This window comes from Moschus berezovskii, chromosome 18, assembly GCF_049115385.1.
Source record: "Moschus berezovskii isolate FMDL1 chromosome 18, NW_MosBer_1.0, whole genome shotgun sequence".
Lineage (NCBI taxonomy): Eukaryota > Metazoa > Chordata > Mammalia > Artiodactyla > Moschidae > Moschus > Moschus berezovskii.
The window spans coordinates 63,817,003-63,840,982 of record NC_142477.1 but is presented as its reverse complement, the minus strand read 5'-3'; the positions used below and the strand labels follow the sequence as shown (position 1 = coordinate 63,840,982).

The window sequence follows — 23,980 nt, the reverse complement described above, 5'->3', positions numbered from 1 at the left end:
TGATGCCTGCTGCAACCTTCAACCAGAGAAGGCAATGGTAACCCACTCCAGTACTCTTGCCTGGAAAATCCCATGGATGGAGGAGCCTGGTGGGCTGCGGTCCATGGGGTCACTAAGAGTTGGACACGACTGAGTGACTTCACTTTCACTTTTCACTTTCATGCATTGGAGGAGGAAATGGCAACCCACTCCAGTGTTCTTGCCTGGAGAATCCCAGGGATGGCGGAGCCTGGTGGGCTGCCGTCTATGGGGTCGCACAGAGTTGGACACGACTGAAGCGACTTAGCAGCAGCATCAACAAGCTTCAACAGTATGTGAACTGAGACCTTTCAGATGTACAAGCTGGATTTAGAAATGGCAGAGGAAACAGAGATCAAATTGCCAACATCCGTTGGCCATAGAAAAAGCAAGGGAATTCCAGAAAAATATTTACTTCTGCTTCACTGACTACACTAAAGCCTTTGACCGTGTGGATCACAACAAACTGTGGAAAATTCTTAAAGGGATGGGAATACCAGACCACCTGATCTGCCTCCTGAGAAATCTGTATGCATGTCAAGAAGCAACAGTTAGAACCAGACACGCAACAATGAACTGGTTCAAAATCGGGAAAGGAGTACATCAAGGGTGTATATTGTCACCCTGTTTATTTAACTTATATGCAGAGTACATCATGTGAAATGCGAGGCTAGAACAATCACAAGCTGGAATCAAGACTGCTGTGAGAAATATCAGCAACATCAGATATGCAGATGATACCACCCTAATGGCAGAAAGTGAAGAACTAAAGAGCCTCTTGCTTAAGGTGAAAGAAGAGAGTGAAAAAGCTGGCTTAAAACTTAACATTGTAAAAACTAAGATCATGGCATCTGGTCCTATTCGGTTCAGTTCAGTCGCTCAGTCGTGTCCGACGCTTTGCGACCCCATGAATCACAGCACGCCAGGCCTCCCTGTCCATCACCAACTCCCGGAGGTCACTCAAACTCATGTCCATCGAGTCAGTGATGCCATCCAGCCATCTCATTCTCTGTCGTCCCCGTCTCCTCCTGCCCCCAACCCCTCCCAGCATCAGAGTCTTTTCCAGTGAGTCAACTCGTCACGAGGTGGCCAAAGTATTACTTCATGGCAAATAGATGGGGAAAAAGTGTAAACAGTTACAGATTTTATTTTCCTGGGCTCCAAAATCACTGCAGATGGTGACTGTAGCCATGAAATTAAAAAGATGCTTACTTCTTGGAAGAACAGCTATGACAAACCTAGACAGCGTATTAAAAAAGCAGAGACATCACTTTGTCAACAAAGGTCTGTACAGTCAAAGCTATGGTTTTTCCAGTAGTCATGTACAGATGTGAGAGTTGGACCATGAAGAAGGCTGAATGCAGAATTATTGATGCTTTCAAGCTGTGGTCCTGGAGAAGACTCTTGACAGTCCCTTGAACAGCAAGATCAAACCAATCAATCCTTAAGGAAATCAACCCTGAATATTCATTTAGTAAGAAATGATGGTTGAAGCTGAAGCACCAATGCTTTGGCCACCTAATGCAAAGAGCTGAGTCACCGGAAAAGATCCTGATGCTGGGAAAGATCGTGGGCAGGAGGAGAAGGTGGCGACAGAGAATGAGATGTTTGGATCCCATCACTGAACCAACGGACATGAGTTTGAGCAAATTCCAAGAGGTAATGAAGGACACGTTAAGTTTGGCATCCTGCAGTCCATGGGTCGCAAATAGTGGGACACAACTTAGTGACTGAATAAATCCTGAAGCAGGTAATTGTACCATCCCTGTTTTACATACAAGTGAAAGAACACAGAAAGAACGACTTCCCATAGGTTATACAACTAATAAGTAATGAAACTAAAATTCAAAATTCTTTTAACATTTTAGACATTAGAGAAGGAGGAGGGGAAGAAACGAAAACCGTCAAACCCATGGGCTTTCTGTTCAGTTTGTTTCCCTCTGTATTATCTGTTAAACATTAACCATAACTACAGTATGTATTATATATATAGCTAAACACTTATACCTTTTTCCTTTTTCATGTTATAACTGCTGCACTTAACATTTATTTCCTCATTACCACCAGGACTTTTCCAGGAATTGGAGATAAAGCAGCGAACAAAAGAGACCAAAATCTCTGTTCCTACGGAATTTAAATGTTTTGGGAAGATAATACAGAGTAAAGGAGGAATGGCTGGCTGGCTTGAGGAAGGGGAATACAATTACAGGGTAGGTTTCACGCTCCCAATTGGTTTTTGGATGAGCAGGATTTAAAAAGGGATGTCTTCTCTTCTTCACCACTGTAACACAGAGCCTGGCACACAGTAGGCAATTAATAAATGTTTGTCAAATAATGAAATGGATGAAATTATGATAAAACTTCAAAGCAAATGTCAAGAAAATTACAGAGAAAGCAAAGATCCCATTAAGTCATGGAGAGTGGCAGTGGTTTTATCTGTAAGAACTAAAACTTTTAAAAAGATTTTATTTAAAAAAAGAAATCAGTTAACAAGCTTTCTGCAGTAAATTCTAACCTAGTATTTCTTAATGAAAGGACTTCAAAGTGGGATATTTATTAGTATTGTCTCATATGTTATTATAAATGCCACGTGAATACAGATTAGACAATGAATTTTTTTCTTTTTCATGCTCTTTCTCTTTGTGAATATATCCAAGGGGTTTAACTGAGCTAGCATATTCTAGCTCTTGATTCTCAAAACTGTAAGAATCTTCTAACTGGCTTATTTCCTACAGACCATCCATTACAATGCTTTCGTGTTAGCCTTCCAACACGAACCTCTGCTTAAGTCTCCACTGATTGCACACTGCCTTAAAATAACCTCAGCCTGTCTGGCTTTTAAGATGCTCACTTACTGTATGGTTACTACCTATCTGTACAACCTTACTTGCTCTTACTAAGTGAATTCTGTTCACTGCTACAAGAACACATTACATATCCCTATGTTTCTGCTTCCAACCACCAAGCCCCTCTTTTGTCTTTTCTTCTAAACTCTGCCATTCTTTCAAGACCTTCTTGCGTTCCCTCTCCTTCAATAGCCCTTCCTGAATGATGCAATCCCCACTGATGATCTCTCCTCTGAAATTCAAACTTGATTATGTTAATCATAAATCATTAACAGAAATTTCAGTGCTTATATTTTCTCATCCAAGCTATCACAGACTTTGAGGATAAGGAACAATGATTCTATGCAAAGCATATCTTATAACTGAGGGTGTTCAATTAATGCTTGCTAATAATAACAATTAAAAAGTCAGTATCAAACATGTATTTAATGAAGTCTCAAAACATTAAGAATAGAATTAAAAAGTAAAAGAAAAATTATCCCCCAAAAGAATGCCACTTACTTTAACCAATATATCTTTTACAACTTGATTGCTATCATTATGGACGCTGATATAACTGGAAAAGGTCTCTCCCAAAAATATATTCCTGTGAAATAAAATAAATTTTTAGACAGAAATCCATTCAAGTTTTATCACAAATATTTTATTTACTCTCCATTGAGAATATCAAATGGAGAAGTTACTGTTGCTGCTGCTGCTAAATCACTTCAGTCATGTCCGACTCTGTGTGATCCCATAAACAACAGCCCACCAGGCTCTCCCATCCCTGGGATTCTCCAGGCAGGAACACTGGAGTGAGTTGCCATTTCTTTCTCCAATGTATGAAAGTGAAAAGTGAAAGTGAAGTCATGTCGGACTCTTCGCGACCCCATGGACTGCCGTCTACCAGGCTCCTCCATCCATGGTATTTTCCAGGCAAGAGTACTGGAGTGGGGTGCCATTGCCTTCTCCAGGAGAAGTTACTAAAGGATAGTAATCCCTTCATGGATTACAGCCTTGTCATGGTAGAGTGGCTTCCGTAACTCAGGTGAAATACTATTTCAATATTTATTTGTTTATACTAGGCTGCTCACTCATTATCTAGTGCAATTCAAAATACAGATTTAATCTATAAAGCATGCTATATTAACTTGACCCTCAACTACTGCCAAAACTAACAGCCCTCCTAAAAATAAGTCATTGAAATCAGATCCACGTTAAAAGTCTTAAAATTTGTTAATAAGGAGGCTACAAAAGGCAATATTTGAAATAACTTATTCCCTGAATCTAGAAGGGATCAAGTTATTGATCTCAGAGTATTTTTACCAATTTATTTTATTTTTCTAACTTATTCTAATTAAAATGACTAGTGGCATTACTTAATAAGTAGTGGCTCAGTCATGTCCAACTCTTTTCAACCCCATGGCCTAAACAGTCCATGGAATTCTCCAGGCCAGAACACTAGAATGGGTAGTCGTTCCCTTCTCCAGGGGATCTTTCCAATCCAGGGATCAAACCCAGGTTTCCTGCATTGCAGGTGGATTCTTTACCAGCTGAGCTACCAGGCAAGCCTCAGTATATATTATATATAGTTCATGTTAATATATAAATGTATATAGGTTTATATAAAAACATTTTAATATGAACATTTTTTACATGAATATATTTCTAAGCTCTCAAGACACTAATCAATGACCACATTCTATAAACCTTTAAAAATTATCTTGGTTACAGAGTGGACCCAGGGGCTTTTACCTCAGTAATAATCTAGAATAAGAGAATAACTAAGAGCAAGAGAAGGAATAAAACATTTAGAGTTCCTAATAAACTGACAAGTCCAATAACTTATGCTGGTAAAGGGCTGTGAAGATGAAGAAAAGAGCTGATTCTGAAAGACACTGAGACTGAATCCTTTAAAATGAAAGGAATACACAGGCATTTAAAAAGATCTATAGGCTTGTCTGCTAGCTCAGTTGGTAAAGAATCTGCCTGCAATGTAGGAGATGCAGGCTCGATTCCTGGGTAGGGAAGATAACCAGGAGAAAGAAATGGCAACCCACTCCAATATTTTTGCCTGGAAAATCCCATGGACAGAGGAGCCTGGAGCCACAGTCCATGGGGTCACAAAGAATTGGACGTGACTTAGCAACTAAATCACAACCACCAAAGAAGAAAGTTAAAATTCTACCACCCTAGGAACCACTATTAATACTTTGGTATGCATTTATTAAAAAAAAAAAAAAAAACAACCAGAATCAGATAGTACAATTTCTGTTAAACTTTTTTTTTTCAACCACTTAAATGTATCATGAGCATTTTTCCATCCTATAGTTATCTTTTGAAAACATGATTTGTAATGGCTTCAGAGTGCTACTGTGCTTCAAACGTGAGCATATGATTCTTACCCAAAATTCTGTGGTAAGGTCAACATTTCTCCCAACATTAAAATTTCTGCACCATTTACAGTTGAAGGATCATCTCTCATAAGTTGGTTAAAGAGATCTCCTGTAGAAAGAGAAAAACATCAAATTCTAACATTGACCTTGTAAATAACATTTATGTGAAGAAATAGTTTTGAGAGATATTTAAAAAAATAATCTCACAGCAAAAATTGTATCTAAAAAATCTCATTTCTAATCTTCATTACAACAACGTACACCAAAAAATTCTGTTTCTACAGAAAATGAACACTTTAGGGACAAAGGAAAATGTAGGTCATGATATAAAATATAGAAGCTCCAATAATTTTAAGTAAAGGGAATGCTAACATACATTGATGGAACATGTGAGGATAAACAAAATTTTAATAGCATTATTACAAGGAATGTGTTTTTACTAAAAGTCTCTGTTGCCATGGGATATCAATAGTATCTTGAGTTATAGATTATGAGTGAGACTTACTGCTCAGATGGCCATAATATTTACATGTACAAAATAAGCAATGAAGGATACAGCAAAGAGTCAGTGTAAGATTGGCAAGTCTAGGCTTATCCCCAAGGTAATACAACTCTTTCCTAGGTACAAGAAGAATAAAGCACGTGTCATACCAGGTAAGTCTTTCTCTTCACATGTTACTGGAATATTGGTGAATAAAGTAGGTTTGGTCAACCGCATTACTGTCAATTAGAAAAGTAGGGAAAAAAAGAAAAAATATTAATATTTTATGCCAGTGTTCCCAAGTTGAATGTATGAGATTAATCAATTTTATACTATGGTAAAATATAATCTAAATACTACCTAAACTTACTATAATATTAAGTATTTCCCAAGATTACTATATAGCAATAATTTACTAAAAACGTTAATATGTAAAAAGAAGAATTTTACGTATGACAAAGAGAACAGTTTTGCTTTTACTTACAGTCTAAGGAATTACAAAAATCATATGCAAATATAATATGTCTCATTATACAAAAAGTAGAAAATAAAAGAATTTGAAAACTTAAGGTATAGTAGGAGAATAGACTTTAAAAAGATCCTGAGTGACTTCACTGTAAACAATCAGTTCAGTTCAGTTGCTCAGTCGTGTCCAACTCTTTGCGACCCCATGAATCACAGTACCAACAAATTATTATTAACCAATATTAGTCTGACAGGGAAAAAAGTTAGGATGCGCCACTTTGAATACGAAACAATACTTTTATGCAAAAAGGATTTTTGTGAACTTTATCCATGTGTTATAATCATGGATCACTGAAGTAGCCCTTTAAGTAATATTAATTCTCTTTAAACATTATAAAAGTACCAGTAAATGTGTAGGTTTATAGAATTCCAACCAAAACTAGTATTTGTTCATGGAAAATGACAAAAATGTATCTAAAGTTTATCTAGAAAAACAAATAAAAATAAGCTATAGAAATTCATAAGAAACAATGAGAAAAAACTGGACATAATAGACAGCAAAACATGTAAGTCCATAATCAATTAATAGGCTTATTAATATAAGGCCATACAGATATGTTAGAGAATTTTAAGAAGCCAAACCAATCAACACTATAAGGTATTAGGAAACAGGCTCACTATCTGGGAAAAATGAAATTTAGTTCACATTTCAAATATCAAATACTTTATGTATCAAATAATAGACAAAAATTAAGTAATAGAGAACCATAAAAAGTGAAAATTTATTACACCTAATCTAGCAAGGATAGGACGTTCTAATTAAAAAATCTTTTTCAATTATTTCCAAAGATTGACTTTTCACCACATCAAAATAAAGACAAAAATATAGAAGTAAAAATCATACAACTCTATTACAGAAAATGAATCCTAGAAATTTTATTAAAATGTTCACTCAAATCTAAAACCCCAAACTTTAGTGACCTAGGAGCTTCCCTGGTGGCTCAGTGGTAAAGAATTCACCTGCCAATGCAGAAAACATCGGTTCAAGCCCTCATCTGGGAAGATCCCATATTCCAGGGAGCAACTAAGCCTATGTGCCACAACTATTGAGCCTGTGCTCTAGAGAACTGAAGCTGCAACTGCTGAAGCCTCTGCGCACCTCATAGCATCTTATATTTATCACGAACTATGTTTATTCATTTACTAGTTTATAGCACTCCTATTCAAACTCCTTGTAGTTTAAGCTCTTATGTATCATGTTCAGTTTTGTAGCCTTGCCACTTGACACAGGTTCTGGCAGAATTAGCACCTCATCCTAATCCTCAAGTAGGTGGTATTTTTGAAGATTTAACTTTCATGAACTGAGGCCATTAAACAATGTTGTATTGAATAGATGGCTGCTGAGATAGTAAAAAAAGCTAACCTTAAAATTTCTAAAGTCACTTGTGTAGTTGATATTTACTGAACATTTACTAGTACCAGACTTTATGCTAAATACAAGTACTGACACATTTAATTCTCAAAACTATAAGGTTGAAATTATCATTATCCTCCTATAAGAGATAAGGATGGTGCCTTGAGAAGGTAATTTATATATAAAAGATTATAAAGCAGATAGATGCCAGAACTAGACTCTGATGACTTCATTCTGCTCAAAAATAATTTTCCCTATTATTAATTATAAGCCCACGGTCATAAACCTGGAATGTCAAACTTTATTAGAAACATCTCATGGGAATTCAAAGTCCATCTCTCTCTCAGAACATTAACCAGTTGCACATCAGTGACGTGGAAAAGAAGTGAATGGGGAAGTGTTTCAAACTTCTTTCACTCTTACTTTTACCTAGGAAAACAGATTAAAACCTGAAGAGGATACAGGCATTTGATTTACACTTGATTATGAAATTCAGATTTCACCTAAAATTTTGTAAAAAAAAAACCACAACTTTTTAAAGTCTTCAATAAAATATTTAAAAAATGGTAGGCTTGACGTTATTAATTAATGAATGAGGCTATTTCAACTTGCACATACATTTATCTTGGCCAGAAAATGTAAAAAAATTATGTTGAATCCTTAGAGTTCTTACCATATTTAGTTTTACTTGTCTAGTTCCTGAAGGCATTCAATTTTGTGAACCTTGGAATAATCTCGGATATTTTGAGTAGATTAAATAAGTGAATCATTACACAGGAACTCATCTGAGAAATTCATGTGACGCCCTTCTGTTTTCTTGGAATGAATTATCATTTATAACATTGACAAGAGAAAAAAAAATTATGGTATTGTTGCCTCTTTCCTAGAAAGTAAATGCTTTGGGATTCTCCAGGCCAGAATACTGGAGTGGGTAGCCGCTTCCTTCTCCAAGGGATTTTCCCAACCCAGGAATCGAACCAGGGTCTCCTGCATTGTAGGCGGATTCTTTACCAGCTGAGCTACCAGGGAAGCCCTAAATGCTGTGGCATTTCACCAAATGCCCTCAGATTCATATTCTTGTATATGTTTTTGTTTCCTCAATTTATTCACATTGATGACTTAACAGTGGAACCTACAAATATTGCTGAGCCCTACTACTAGTGCTAGAATCATCAGTCCTAAGGTTTTAAATACTCTGAAGAAGGCTTCAAAGATGTGGCAGTAGACTCTCAATTCTTTAAGTATTGTCTAGGAAGATGAGACATGAATTGCTTCTTTAAGATCATGACACTATTTGCAGTAAAATTCATTTTCCCAGTTCTGATTCACCTTTTCATTGTTTCTCAAAGGGGAAGAAAGCAATTTATATAAATTAGAGAAATTTACATCTGCCACATATGAAGACGAAGAAGCTCTTTCTAATGTGATTCTTGAATTAAAGAGCTGCTCATAAGAAGCTCATAAGAAAATATTCCTAAGAATATTTCCAGTTCTGTTGTTTATGATTGCCTGCTTTTGAACTGTCGTGCTGGAGAAGACTCTTGAGAGTCCCTTGGACTGCAAGGAGATCCAACCAGTCCATTCTAAAGGAGATCAATCCTGGGTGTTCATTGGAAGGACTGATGCTAAAGCTGAAACTCCAATACTTTGGCTACCTCATACGAACAGTTGACTCATTGGAAAAGACCCTTATGCTGGGAGGGATTGGGGGCGGGAGGAGAAGGGGACGACAGAGGATGAGATGGCTGGATGGCACTCGATGGACATGAGTTTGGGTAAACTCCGGGAGTTGGTGATGGACAGGGAGGCCCGGCGTGCTGCGATTCATGGGGCTGCAAAGAGTCAGACACAACTGAGTGACTGAACTGAACTGAATAACATTGTTGCTGCTGTTTAGTCACTAGGTCACTGTCCGACCCTCTTGTGACTCCATGGACTGTAGCCCACCAGGCTCCTCTGTCCATGGGATTTCCCAGGCAAGAATACTGGAGTGTGTTGCCATTTCCTTCTCCAAGGGATCTTCCCGACCCAGGGATCAAACCCTGTTCTCCTGCACTGCAGGCAGTTTCTCTCCCACTGAACCACCTCCAAAGCTCACTGGTAAAAATGAATAATTTCTGACTTTTCACCCGCAGTTTTGACTGCAAAGATGACTAATGAATGAAAGAGGAAGTAATTACTGAATAAGTTATCTTGGAAACCCCCTCTATACCTGGTGATTTTTTTCATTTAAAGATTTTTGGAAGCATTCATGTACATGATGATTATTTTCTACAGAGCACTCTCATTTGAGACAATAAAAAAGGTGCTAATAGTTGAAAACAAAAACGTGTTTGAGCAGTGTGAAACCTAATTAGAGAAGATAACTTCTTCAGTTAAAAACTGGTAGACTTCTCAGGTTTTAAGGAACCTCAAGAAGCATACGTTATGAGACACCCTCCCAAGGGCACATTTACCTTGCCAGGCACTGTGCCACAAGGCAAGCATGTTTTTGCCTTCCTAATGAATATAGTCTTACTTATTTTTTTACAGTAATAGTTCAAATATTAATAATAGTGTCTTTATGTTAGCTCTGAGGACAGGGTCCATATTTGTCCCTTCTCCATTTTACTCTAGCAGCTATTTCATGGTAGGCATTCAAATTTGCTAAATATACTTTCTAATAAAACTTTTATTATATAACTACTTTTGGAGATTTTTATAAAATGATGTGTAAACCCGTTAACATTTTGCTATGGGAAACCCACAGTGAATTCAAGAATCAAAGAACTAGTGATCAACATTACCAATATCAGACTGAATTATCTGTATTAAACAAAGAATAAATTGATCTCTTATCCATATTTGATACTTCACTTCAAAAAATGTTTATTGCCTTAAAGATATATTACCATCTTAGACAATTTATACATTTTGTACTTTTGTTTCAAAACAACGCATCAGCTATCGTCTATTACATATATTTGGCCACAGTAAGCAGAATTTGGGCTGGTCTTTCAGTTTGAATTACATTATGCCACATGAGTAACATTCCCAACAGAACTGGTTTTAGTTTTACTAAAAAAAAAAAAATCATTACACTTTAGGCGAGTAAAAATCCTGTAAAATTAGATTCTGGGAATTTATCAAAATCCAAACTATTCACTGTGATTCACAGGAATATCTAATTGAACTAGTGGAAAAGCAGTAACAGAACAAAAAGAGTAGAACGTTTCACCTTTAAATTCAGTCTGAATAATAAATTCATCACAATTCACTTAAAGGAAAGCTGCTCAAAGTAGAACCCAGAAAGTTCCCGACTTAATTGGAAAGCCTAGGAATGCACCTTATATTTACTTCTGGGACACAACTGTATACATAACCACACACTTAAAAATTTATTCATCTGTTTCACTTCTTACTCAGTTCATTCAGAATATTCTTTTTTCAGACAATCATTGTAATTCATTACATACTAAAAATAACACCATATTTATGCATAAATAAATTAATTTTCCCAGTAAGAGCTAATCTCCCTTTAAGAAGATTCCCCACATATTCACAGTACATAATATCACAGAACACCCATATCTGGCCTAAATGTCTCTGAATTGTAGCATTACAAGATGGAAGTTCATTGTGCCTGATAATTCGATTGAGTTTTGCCCAAATGTCTTCCAGAGTCTGGTTGTTACAAACAGTGTGTTCGATTGTCCATCTTGCTCTATAAAATGAGTGCAAATTTAGTGCCTTTAGATTATCTTGCAATTTTTTAGACAAAGGAAAAACATTTTCAGTACAATTACTGCCAGGAAGTGATGATACACTCCAAGACCTTTTCTTGTGTCGTTTTTCTTTTTCTGCTTGTTTATCCAGACTTCCAGAATTAGTCTGTTCATTCAGTGTGTGTGATTGGATTAAGTGCTTCTTTCTTTTCAAATTAGGTTGAAACTCCAACAGACCTATTGTGCAATCATAACTCTGTGCTTTAATACTAGGTTCTGAAATGGCTAAGTACTGTCTCACATCTTCAGCTGCCTCTTCAGAAATCCCAGGCGGTGATCTTTTAGGTTTGAGTGGAAGTCTGGACCCATCATGTGGAAACCAAGGAATAAATCTCAATAGTGGACGTGTAGGAAAGTCTTGAATTGCTTTCTCTGCAATTTTTGGCAGTTGTGTGGGATCACTCTCATATGGTCGATAATGTAATATTACTTCTGTTGTCATTCTGCAGTAATTCTTCTATTCTTAATGAAGAGAACATTTCTTAGCTGAGCTCCTCAGAGCTAGAATGTAATTTATAATTACAAGACTCTCTCTCTTTCCATATCAGAGGGAAACAGGACCTGAAGTGGAAGTATTACAAAGAATAAGATATGGTAGGGAGAGCCTATATACAGATAGGCAGGGAAAAAAAGAAAAAAACAAAACCAATTCTAATATGATATTTTATCAAAGTGCTACTGGTAAGTGTGAATGCAGTCCACAAAACTGGTAGTCCTTTCTCTCAAGAAAACACAGAATTTGGATTACATACCCTTAACATCCTTTTAGCCTAAAACTTCTAATAATCAACATATTTAACTGAACAGATGTAACAGATTTGGAAGTACTGCTATTAACATATTAATATAAAATCTTTATATAAAAAACAAAAAGTAAATTAAGATTTTTAAAATACTACAGTCATATGAAGATAATGAACAAAAACGGAATAATACTTAAAAATCTGACATGTGAATTGAGGACAATGAAAATCACTGTAATTTTTAATCTACCTTGAAGAAAATGGATCCTCTCATACTTTAAAATTACATGAATTCTACCAGATAGAATGCTTAAATGATTTTATTTCATTCTCAGAAATAAACACTTGATGTGGAAATGCAAATTAAAACATGAAAATGGCTTATGCATTTTAATCAGACTAGGAACTGGTTTCATGACAAAGTCTCATCTATATAATTGGGGCACTTAAGCAGTGTCAAAACCTTAGTAGCATGGCTCCTGAATTTCAATTGGAAGGATGAACAAGAAGGCTAGAGCCTTACTTTTTTCCTCTTAGAAAACAGAAGTCTTCAAGTTACACCAAATTAAGTCATCAAAAGTAAGTGCCAGTACACAACACACAGATTCAATAATGGAGCCTTCTCTGGATCTGCAAGTTAGACTTCCTAATTGGGCCCAAAGATCATAATGCAGGCTCTTTTAAATCCTAGCTTCTGGAGTTAAAAACAAGAGGCTGGGGTTTCCCTGGTGGCTCAGTGGTAAAGAATCTGGCTGCTAATGCAGAAGACACGGGTTTGATTCCTGATCTGGAGGTCCCACGTGTGGTGGAGCAACTATGCTCCTAAGGCACAACGACTGAGCCTGCGCCCTGCAGCAAGAGAAACCACCACAATGAGAAGCCGGCGCTGTAACAGAGAGCAGCCTCCGCTCGCCGACTAGAGAAAAGTCTGAGCAGCAATGAAGACCCAGCACAGCTGTGGTGTGTGCTTAGTCACTCAGTCATGTCCGACTCTTTGCGATCCCGTGGACGGTAGCCTGCCAGGCTCCTCTGTCCACGGGATTCTCCAAGCAAGAATACTGGAGTGGGTTGCCATTTCCTTCTCCAGGGGATCTTCCCCACCCAGGAATCGAACCCAGGTCTCTTGCATTGCAGGCAGACTCTTCACCCACTGAGCTATGAGGGAAGCCCTAGCACAGCCATAAATAAATAAAATTTTAAAAACAAACAAAAAAGAGGTTGAATCATTTCTTCCAAAAATCATCAGAGAACTACTTGATGACGGTTCTCCTGTTGCCACGATGACTGTGAGTGGAGGCTCCCTGTCATGATGTCACAACACTCATTTGACCAATGTTCTGAAAAGTCAAAAGTAACCAATCTCATAATGATTCTTTTCCCTACTGTTAATGTTCACTGACTAACAGATTTGACAACTCTTAAATTCAACATGACTATGATCCTTAACATCCATGTTTTACCATGGTTCTAAATATAGATAGACAGCATATTCTTTTATTACTTAATAATGCTTTTAGTTTTTCTTCCTTCCATTTTTACATTTCAAGATATGGCATTGAGAATTCCTTAACTGTTGTCTGAACTTATTCCAGGAACAATGAAGTTGTGAGAAGGCCTTAATATTTTACATATATATGAAAGCAAACTGATATATTTGGTATTCAACGATTAGAACTTGTGAAAATTCTTGGATAATTAGGACAATGGAGAAAATGGGTCCAAAGAGCTTTAAGAAAGCTGAAACTAACAGTGACTTTCAAATAACTTGTCCTTTTACACTGCCAAAATACTCCTTCCCAGGAACCTTCTGTTTTGGAAAATAAAAAATACCTGGGTAAGACTATTGTAGCAGCCTAAAAAGACAGTGGCAGTTAGCCTCCACATCACTGGAATTTAACTGTATATAATATCCTTGAATGTGTATAAAATGACATCTAGTAGCTAATAGAACTTCTCCAAATTTCCATCAAAATACTAAGGGAATAAGAGCATCTGAAAATGCTCTTTCCTACATTTGGAGGCAACATGGTGTCTTGGAAAGATGAAGGCCCTATGTTGAAATACAACCTCAATCACTTACTAGCTCTGTGATCTGGAAAAAATTTAACTGAGAGTTAAGCAATATATATTCTACATATCTGATATAGACTGAGATAAAAAACGTGACAATTTCTCTTCTTTCTTTCAGAAATAAGCCATTTTAGTCCAGGCCATTTGCTCAGGCTAAGCTCACAGGTCTTACTGCTATTAGTTAACATTTCAAATTCTTAGTTCCATAGTCAGAGACAATTCTGATAACCCCAACCATCAGTACATGCTTTTTGTACAATGAAACTGGTGACCTTCTGGAATGTCTGATGCTTACAGTGTAAGTTAGGGGGTAAGAATCCCTCAAAATGGATACCACAAGAAAGGTTAAATGCAGTTCTGCTGAATTCACATGTCTACCGAGCATCTTCTCAGTTCAGTCCAAGAAGATATTGGTAACCACAGAGTAGTGCGCTCAAGAAATAAGTGCGTATGTGGTAGTAGAAAACAGATAAAATAAAGCTAAAGGCATTTCAAATAAAGACCTCAGAGAACAATCTGAGATCTCAGAAATTTTAGAGAAAGTATGCCCTGCTAAATAATAATCCAATCAAATCATCAAACTTACTCAAAACTGTATACTGTATACAGAAAATGAAAATTGATACGAATTTTCCCATACACAATACTCTGAAGTAAACTGGAGTGAGTTTTAACAAACCTAAATTATATGTTGTAGTACTACACATTTCTAAATGCTTGGCACAATACTAGACTAATTTCACAGGTAAAGCTGAAACCTGGTTTGTCGCTGCCGAATGAAGAGACAAGAGACAGGAGGAAAAACCACTTTAGATACCCGCTATTAATCATCTCAGTTCACACAGGGCTCTCCCCAGGTAGGGTGGGAACTTCAGCATCTGCGTCTAAAATCTGTTCGGTGGCTTCAGCAACATATAACAGGGTAAGTAATTCACCAGGTATCTATTTCATTCTAAGTGGAGTAGGAAACGGCAACTCATTCCAGTATTCTTGCCTGGAAAATCCCATGGATAAAGAGCCTGGCGGGCTATAGTCTATGGAGTTGCAAAGAGTCGGACATGACTGGCTGACTGAGCACACATATTCCATCCCGTCGCAGGGAGGAGAGGGGGTCTCAAACCTAAAATGCGAAGAGGAAATTGCTTCCTCTTGCTCCACGGCAAGAAACTGAACAGCAGGGCGAGCACTGACTGTTTAAGAAGGACGAGGTCTACATCCCAAGGGTCAGGTCTACGTGCCAAAAGCTGCAAGAACTAGTGATAAAAGGGGTGAAAACAGTGTAGAAGGAGCCGGGTTCGCAAAAATGTACCTTTCAGGGCCAGCAGGTGCTCCTGTTTGGGGGGATTCACCTCCATTTTGACCGGCACTTTGGACCCACTGCCTACGGAGGCTGAAGAGGTTCACTTAGCTCGGAAGAAAACAGTAAGCGCACGTTTCGGAAGGCAGGGCATCACATTCCCAATAGTTCCTTCACTGCCGGTGGTGCCTTAAATTCTCTTCTTACCACGTCCTGTAGCGACTCAACGGCTTCTTTTTACCATCCATCTCTTGCCTCTTAGAGACTTATACATAAAATACTTGTCTATTTTCCAGCCACAATCACAAACCGCGACTTCAAGAAATCACTCTTCGGAGACAACACGCGGCCCTGCAAATACCTACATCTCCCAGTAAATGCTGTAGATGTGGCATGCTGGGATTTGTAGTTCAGAAGCCGCATGGCATGCAGGGAGATGCAGTCCCCTTTCGTCCAGTGCATTTTACAAGTGGGGAGAAAAGGTCGTTACTGGAGCAAGAATTTCACCCCAAAACCTTACTTCTGTTTTAGCCCTTATTTTTTGCTTTAATTTTACTCCTCCCATCAATCTGATGGAAGTCTGACGGAGACTGAAAATCTCCAGACTCTTCAATAAAAAAGCAAAGCTCCCATTCGCACGCCTCTGCTGGCGTGAAGAGGTGCGAGGCAGCCGCCTCGGCGGCGCCCGGCGTCGTACTGCGCCTGTGCGCCAGCGGCAAGCGCCGCGGCTTCTGGGTAGGTGGCTTTACTCCGCCCCTCCTGTGAAGGCCTTCTCGGCTGCTTCAGTGGCGAGGCTCCTCCTAGGATGGCTGCTCTGGTTGTAAACAAGCCTGGAGCGGGACTAGACAGTGGCCGTCAGGGCAGCCGGGGGACGGCCGTGGTGAAGGTGAGGGACCTTGCGTGCTCTGTTCTCCGCCATCGGCCTCCCTTCGGTTCATCCCGGAGATCTGGCTTTTTTTGGGCGGGTTGCGCGGACTCGGGTCCCTCTCGGCTTTACAAGCCTATGCTTCCCCTCCGGACCTTTATCCCTGCAGGCCTGAGGTTACCTGGTCTCCTGGTCATTCTGGTCCTCTGTAGTCGCCAACGGGGACTTTTGTGAAAAGGAGCCGATGGGCCTGTGAGAGTGACCTGGACTGATCTTTCCCCAGGCCTTCTGTTTTTAGCTAAGCCCAACAAGCAGTGGGGTCCCATCGCCTTCTTCGACCAACAGGCATTAATAAGCTTATTTTTATGAAACGGATCCATTATTATTGACAGATACTATGGCAACCCACTCAAGTATTCTTGCCTGGAGAATCATATGGGCAGAGGAGTCTGGCAGGCTACAGTCCATGGGGTCGCAAGAGTCGGACACGATTTAGTGACTAAACCACCATTTTAGATATTTTACCTCGTTAATATCTATTTATGAAGTAATTGTTGATTCTGGTTTTACAAGTGAGGAAACTCAGGTTTCGGATAACACTGTAGCTGAGCCGGAGTTGACTGCTTTAAAGTATTCTTTTCGTTACTGCACTACTTCTTTGTAATCAGACCTCTGTTATTGGTTGACCTGTCCTCTCCTCTTTTGGTAGTACGGGTGTGTCAACAGCCCCGATAATGCTCGGGAATATGAATTACCCTATGTTTGAAGTTTGAAATTCTGCCACGTTTAAATGCTCTAAAATGGGTTTACCAAAAATTCAGTTGAAATAACATAGAATCCACTTTTCCGTATATAGATAGATCTGGAAGGGAGAACTGATCTTAATAACCTTCAGAATCCCCTGTAATCTCAGATAGTGGTAATTCTTATTCCTGGCTACATATTACTGAGGACTTAAAAAAAAACACACACAAACGATTTAATCACCCAGTTCTGCTTAAGTTGATATCAGTATATTTTTTGCATTCCCAAAATGCTTTTAATGTGCAACTGGAGAAGGCTATGACAACCCACTCCAGTACTCTTGCCTGGAAAATCCCATGGACAGAGGAGCTGCAGGTAGGCTGCAGTCCATGGGGTCGCTAAGAGTCGGGCACGACTGAGCAACTTCACTTTCACTTTTCACTCTCATGCATTGGAGAAGGCAATGGCAACCCATTTCAGTACTCTTGCCTGGAGAATCCCAGGGACAGAGGAGCCTAGTTGGCTGCCGTCTATGGGGTCGCACAGAGTCGGACACGACTGAAGCGACTTAGCAGCAGCAGCAGCAGCAGGGTTCAAAACCATTGGAGGAGGTGTCTGAAGTTCTTTTAAGATCTTGAGTAATAGGCTCCTGTGGTTTTTTTATCTAATGTTGGTTTCATATGACAACGAATGATACATTTTTGCCTTGAACTATATTATCGATCAGTATTGGTGGTTGTTGATTCATCTTTTAAATATTAATAAAGTTATTTTGAAGATACATAGCATATCTGAGATGTGAAGGTGCCCTCATTATTTGGCTTGTATAGTTGAGATTTTATTTATTGCATTGTGCTTTTTCTAAGTAAGGAATACCTGAAGATTGTTTTGTGAAATAACTTGAATTAAGAAGTAATAGGAATGTATATTACTGCTGTGCCTGCTTTTGTTACCTTGTTTGTCTTAAAATCGGAAAAATATACCAAAACCTGATGTAACTCCAACTTATTAAAGAACAGAGTTTGATAAATTAGAGGCTCATTTTGTTAATTTTCATATTTATATGTAAAATGTGATTGAGATGTGCAGTAGGATAGTCCTTTTTGGCAAGATCCTCATACTGTAATTTGTAAGATAAATTACAAATTAAATTAAAAAAAATCTCATGGCCATTGTTATAGATGAAAGCAAGAAGTATGTAATTGGAAGGTAAAAGTTGAAGTATGTAATGCTAATGTTTGCATATATAAAATGACTTCTTGCTTTATGAACAAGTTGATATTGATAGAGTTTTCTTGTTAGGAAAAACAGACAAAAATTGGATATGAAATTATGTTCACAAAAGAATATTGAGCTGCCTTAATCCTTTGAAAATATGGCCTGCTTTATTAAAATTTAATTTACATGTGATAAGTTTGAAGCCCTCTTTGGCATATTGTGAAGTTTGTAAAACTAAGAGCTTTTTTCCTATCTAGGACTTAATTTCTTATGCTGTTAGCCACAATTCCTATTCATAAATACTGAAGAAAAAAATTTCTTACTGAGATGATGCAAAATAGTCTAGTAACTGTTGTTTCCTAATCAGTGAAATTTTATTAGTGCTTTTTGAAAAAAACTTATGGTAGACACATGAGTAATGATGCTGTTAAAGATACAAGATATGAATGAAAAAAGTAAAATTTTAATTTGGTTCTTTGGAGTTTTGACATATATAATTGTAATGTATTATGGTGTCTCTATAGGGAGAATATTTATTTAAAATGTTGCACTTACTTTGTAATATCTAATTTCTATTGTGAATATCTTCTGTAATTTGATATTGAAGATTTTTTTCTTTTGTTCTTTTTTTTAAGTGAATTTATTTAAGTCATACTTTTTTACCGACTTCTTAAAAAAATGCAGGATAATATGAAGTGTGTATATTGTATATATGTGTTTGTAAATATACATATATATATGATTTATGTGTAGTTATTCCCCAGCTGTTTCCATTCTTCAAAGAGAACTACAGTTGCAATATAATGTTTTCTGTGTATCATGCCAGAAAGATAGTAGGCTTGTAAAACAATATATATAAAAATATATATTCTCTTTAGCTCCCCAAAGATAGTATACTTGCAAAACAGGGTATATAAAATATATGCCTCCTTTATATCTTCTCCATTATGCAAAAGTTAAATATTCTATATGTCATTTTTCACTTTACTTTATTGATATGGAATCATACTGTGTATACATAAAAAGTTTCCTAACTCTTCTTCCCTAGACTGCATGTGTGCATGCGAGCTCAGTCGTGTCCGACCCTTTGTGACCCTGTGGACTGTAGCCCGCCAGGCTCCTCCTCCATGGGATTTTCCAGGCAAGAATACTGGAGTGGGTTGCTGTTTCCTCCTCCAGGGGATCTTTCCAACCCAGGAATCGAACCTGCGTCTCCTGCATTGCAATTGGATTCTTTACTGCTGAGCCATGTGGGAATTCCCCCACTAGACTGCATAGTTTTGCAGTATATGAATGTTGCTTATTTTCTGTGTATATTTACTTTGTTTCCAGTATTTTGCTAATGCAAAAGATGCTTGAAGGAATAATATATAGATATTCTTATACATATGTGATACACTTATAGGATAAACTCCTGAAAGTAGAATTACTAAGCTATTCACACTGTTGATAGGTTTTGTCAGATTGCCTTCCATGGGGGCTATATCAGTCAATAAACAGTTCACAGCAACCGGCAGATTATCTGCTCTCCCACACTTTCATCAGTACAAAGTGTTATCAGCTTTTAAAAATATAATCTGAAAAAAGTATATTGGTATAGCTTCAGCTGATTTCAAAATGTTTTGAGTGAGATTGGACATCTTTTCATATAATTAAAGATCTGTTTTCATTGCCTTTTCTGTGAACTATGTGTTACATTTAAGCTTCTTTTGGACCATACTGGGATGCAAACCAGTCATGAATTATCACTTTATTTACAGTGAAAAACGTTAGCATTTCATGTGCTGACTCCAACTTGATTGTAGAGTTAATATTAAAGTTTTACTGGATTAAGTCTGATTTTCACTCTGGGTTTTCTGTGTGTGTGTTTTTTTTTTTAACCTTATAGTATGTATTTGTTGGGGGGTGGTGGTTGGCTGAACTGTTTTAAATTTTTTATTTTGTTGGACTTTATTAAGCACATAGGTGCTTGGTATTTGGAATACCCTGTTCCTGAGGGCTTTGGTCTAACAGGGTAAGACAGGCTGGAAAGCCAATTAAAGTATTAAAAGTGTTTTGGGTATTGAGATCAGCACTTATCCACAGTACATGGGAACCCTAAGGATGGTGTGTTCATTTAGGAATTTGTTAGTTTATTAATGTAAAAAAAGAATCCCTAGGAAAATTTTTTTTAGCTGTTTCTTCAGTGTTAACGTAAAGAAAGAGACAAAAACAGTTTGATATGTGCCATGAATTGAAAGTTATTTGATATGGTTTGAGAATAGAATTTGAAAGAGAAGAGAAGCAATAGAACGGGAGACATGCTACGGTAGGTCACAGGTGGTGGTTCTGGAATTTGGGGTACAATCAAACAGTTCAGTGGGTATGTTTAAAAAATTTATTAAATTGTGAAAAACTTCAAATATATTAAGAAATAACCTTCATTGATGTAAATAAAGTTTGTTGACTAATTATAAAACACACTCATGGAGTGAAGAATTAGAATATGCCAATTCTTGTCACCTTTCTTTTTTTTTAATTGAAGTATACCTTTTTTTTTCTTTTTTACTTGAAATATAGTTGATTTGTCATCTTTCCTATGACTGACTCCATGTACTTTGGCAAGTCAGGTACCTGTGATTGGAACTAGATAAACAACAAACTTTCTAACCCAGGGGCATTATTAATTGAGAACAAGGAATTGAAATTTAAGTATATCTGCATTCTTACCTTTACATTGTATGATGTAAATGTATGTTAGAAGATACTTGAAAATTACTTATAGTCTTGTCTTAACAACTTCTTTATCATTTACAAGGTAAGTTGTCATCCTAGCATATTTATCAAATTATTTTTGTGCAAATTAATGATGGGTTTTCTGAGGGTTAGTTAATTGCAGAGAAATTGTTTAAGAATCCATCTTCGATGGAGTTATATACTGTTAGGTATTTACATATAATGAATCATGTCATAATTTTAAAAACTTAAGATGTTAACTTACAAAATTATTTTGGTTCTTGAAACTTACCCTTCCAAGGAGATTTCACTGTGACATAATTTTGGTGAGATCTGTCAGATGAGGTGACAAAAGATGATTTAAGATTTTACACCTAGACAGTTTTTTTTTCATGGAGGAATAAAGTAATTTAACAAGATTGATTCATTAAATAAGATCAGACATTTTTTTTGCCTAAAATATTTATGCTTTAAAGTCATTTAAAGAGCACATATGTTCTTTCCAATTATTAGGTGCTGGAATGTGGGGTTTGTGAAGATGTCTTTTCTTTGCAAGGAGACAAAGTTCCTCGCCTTCTGCTTTGTGGCCATACAGTCTGTCATGACTGTCTCACTCGCCTGCCTCTTCATGGAAGAGCAATCCGTTGCCCTTTTGATCGGCAAGTAACAGACCTAGGTAGGAAAAATATATTTATTAAATTGTTCATGTAATACAAATGTCATAGTAGACAATTTCTGCTTGATTTTAAAAATTATAAAATTCTGGGAGTTCCCTAGCAGTCCAGTGGTTAGGACTCTGTGCTTCTACTGCAGGGTGAATGGGGTCTTTTCCTCATCGGGAAACATGCCAAGGTGTGGCCAAAAAATAAAAAGAAACATAAAATTCCAAGGAGGTTTCAGTTTCTTTTAAAACCAGTAGTCCTGAAGCTATAAACTAGCTCACTCTTAGAGACTAACTTTATTTCATCTTCTGGGATTTTTATATTCAGTACTTACAGATCAATAGTTTTAAGACACCTGAGAAAGATATGCTAACCTTTTCCACTTTCCTGTAAAACAGGGTTTACCTTAGACATGAATAGGCCATTAAGGAAAACACAGATAAGTACTTGGAGTTTCAACATGTTATTTATTGATATCAGAGACAGAAGTATTTCTAGCATTTGATAACTACTAACTACTTTTTGTTCTCTGTTAAAATGTATTTAAAGATCTGTTTTTTTTTCAGTTTTTTGCATACTTTTAAAACTTTGCTTTATAGTTTTCAAAATGAGTTACTACTATAGGATACCATATTTGGAAATGACATTAACATTTGAACAGTTATCTTACAACCATAAATTCTCTGTTTATTCTTTTTAATGGTGGAATTTTCTCCAAAATTTATAGTTTAAGGTTGTCATTTAGTTTTAGTTCAGCAGCACTGTTTAAGACTGTTCAGACTGTATATCATGTGGAACACATTTGAAATAATTAAACTACCAGGAAAACAAGCAAGAGTACCCAGATTTTTAGACCAGAAAGCTTTAAAATGTTAAGAAACATTGTTGTAAAATATTTTCTTATAAGGGTATGATAGAATGGGTTTTTAAAGATTTTGGTAGACTTTGATTTAACTAAGTAGTATGCTCATTTTCCAGGAAACTAATTAAGACAGTGTTAGCATTATTACGGAGAAGGCAATGGCAAGCCACTCCAGTACCCTTGCCTAGAAAATCCCATGGATGGAGGAGCCTGGTAGGCTGCAGTCCGTGGGGTCGCTAAGGGTCAGACACGACTGAGCGACTTCACTTTCACTTTTCACTTTCACACATGGGAGAAGGAAATGGCAACCCACTCCAGTGTTCTTGCCTGGAGAATCCCAGGGAAGGGGGAGCCTGGTGGGCTTCCGTCTATGGGGTCACACAGAGTCGGACACGACTGAAGTAACTTAGCAGCAGCAGCAGCAGCATTATTATGGATAGCATTAACTTACCATTAGTCAAGAAATAATAAGGTTCAGGGGGGAGATGTCTTTATTTTTACATTGTTTTTATTGTCCTTTTATTCTGTAATTTATATATATCATACTATCTTCTTTATATAAAACCATATAGAAGTAGTAACACTTTGCAAATGTAAGATGGACCCTTTCTTCCTCTTGAAGGGCACTGTATTTTCTTTACATAAATACCACAGTGTGGGTTGTTACTACCCTCACTGTGATAAACTAGGAATTCATGACAGGTAATGGTTAGTGATATCCTAGTTGAAATCAATCAAACCAATAATTTTGCCTTGAATATAGGTTGTAATTTCTATGTTCTTGTTCAGTGACTGAGTCATGTCCAGTTCTTTGTGACCCCATGGACTGCAGCACACCAGGCTTCCCTGTCCTTCACTATCTCCTGGAGTTTGCTCTAACTCGTGCTCATTGAGTTGGTGATGCCATCCAACCATGTCATCCTCTGTTGAGGATCCATCTCATCCTCGTCATCATCTTATTTCATCCTTCTCTGCTTCCACTCAGCTTTTCCCAGTATCAGGGTCTTTTCTGGTGAATTGGCTATTCACTTCAGCTGGACAAACTTTTGGGGCTTTCATTTCAGCATCAATCCTTCCAATGAATATTCAGGGTTGATTTCCTTTAGGATTGACTGGTTTGATCTCCTTGCTGTCCGAGGGACTCTCGAGAGTCTTCTCCAGCACCACAATTTGAAAGCATTAGTTCTTCAGCACTCAGCCTTCTTTATGGTCCAGCTCTCACATCTGTACATGACTACTGGAAAAACCATAGCTTTGACTATATGAACCTTTGTAGGTAAAGTGATGTCTCTGCTTTTTGATACACTGTCTAGGTTCATCATCACTTTTTTTCCAAGGAGCTACTGTCTTTTTATTTCATGGCTGCAGTCACTGTCTGCAGTGATTTTGGAGCCTGAGAAAATAAAATATGTCACTGTTTCCACTTTTTTCTCCATCTGTA

The 23,980-nt window shown here is 37.3% G+C and overlaps 3 protein-coding genes across 6 annotated transcripts in view; 1 reads left to right on the top strand and 2 right to left on the bottom strand.

The window, feature by feature from the left end:
* TRAPPC13 (trafficking protein particle complex subunit 13) overlaps nucleotides 1-15,628 on the bottom strand; it is a 33,127-nt gene extending 17,499 nt beyond the window's left edge. For all 4 annotated transcript variants that reach the window (XM_055421982.2, XM_055421983.2, XM_055421980.2 and 1 more), the window contains exons 1-4: nucleotides 15,486-15,628; nucleotides 5,891-5,959; nucleotides 5,249-5,348; nucleotides 3,366-3,450 (exon numbers count right to left, since the gene is read on the bottom strand). In XM_055421982.2, the coding sequence (XP_055277957.1) occupies nucleotides 3,366-3,450; nucleotides 5,249-5,348; nucleotides 5,891-5,959; nucleotides 15,486-15,531 (300 nt within the window). In that variant the 5' untranslated portion in view covers nucleotides 15,532-15,628. The remainder of the gene's footprint in view (nucleotides 1-3,365; nucleotides 3,451-5,248; nucleotides 5,349-5,890; nucleotides 5,960-15,485) is intronic.
* Nucleotides 10,454-15,622, bottom strand: SHLD3 (shieldin complex subunit 3). Its single transcript, XM_088827731.1, has 2 exons — nucleotides 15,486-15,622; nucleotides 10,454-11,924 (listed from the first exon to the last, which is right to left on the bottom strand). Exon 2 carries the CDS (start codon nucleotides 11,803-11,805, stop codon nucleotides 11,047-11,049), a length of 759 nt encoding a protein of 252 aa, XP_088683857.1. The 5' UTR covers nucleotides 11,806-11,924; nucleotides 15,486-15,622; the 3' UTR covers nucleotides 10,454-11,046.
* Nucleotides 15,629-16,205: 577 nt separating the features above from the next.
* Nucleotides 16,206-23,980, top strand: part of TRIM23 (tripartite motif containing 23) — a 37,779-nt gene continuing 30,004 nt past the window's right edge. Inside the window, exons 1-2 of the mRNA XM_055421978.2 lie at nucleotides 16,206-16,359; nucleotides 21,529-21,691. Coding sequence (XP_055277953.1) covers nucleotides 16,279-16,359; nucleotides 21,529-21,691 — 244 coding nt within the window. The 5' untranslated portion in view covers nucleotides 16,206-16,278. The remainder of the gene's footprint in view (nucleotides 16,360-21,528; nucleotides 21,692-23,980) is intronic.

Bases quoted from the DNA above. Each gene is read 5' to 3' on its own strand.
- SHLD3 (XM_088827731.1), bottom strand. From the start codon at position 11,805: ATGACAACAGAAGTAATATTACATTATCGACCATATGAGAGTGATCCC.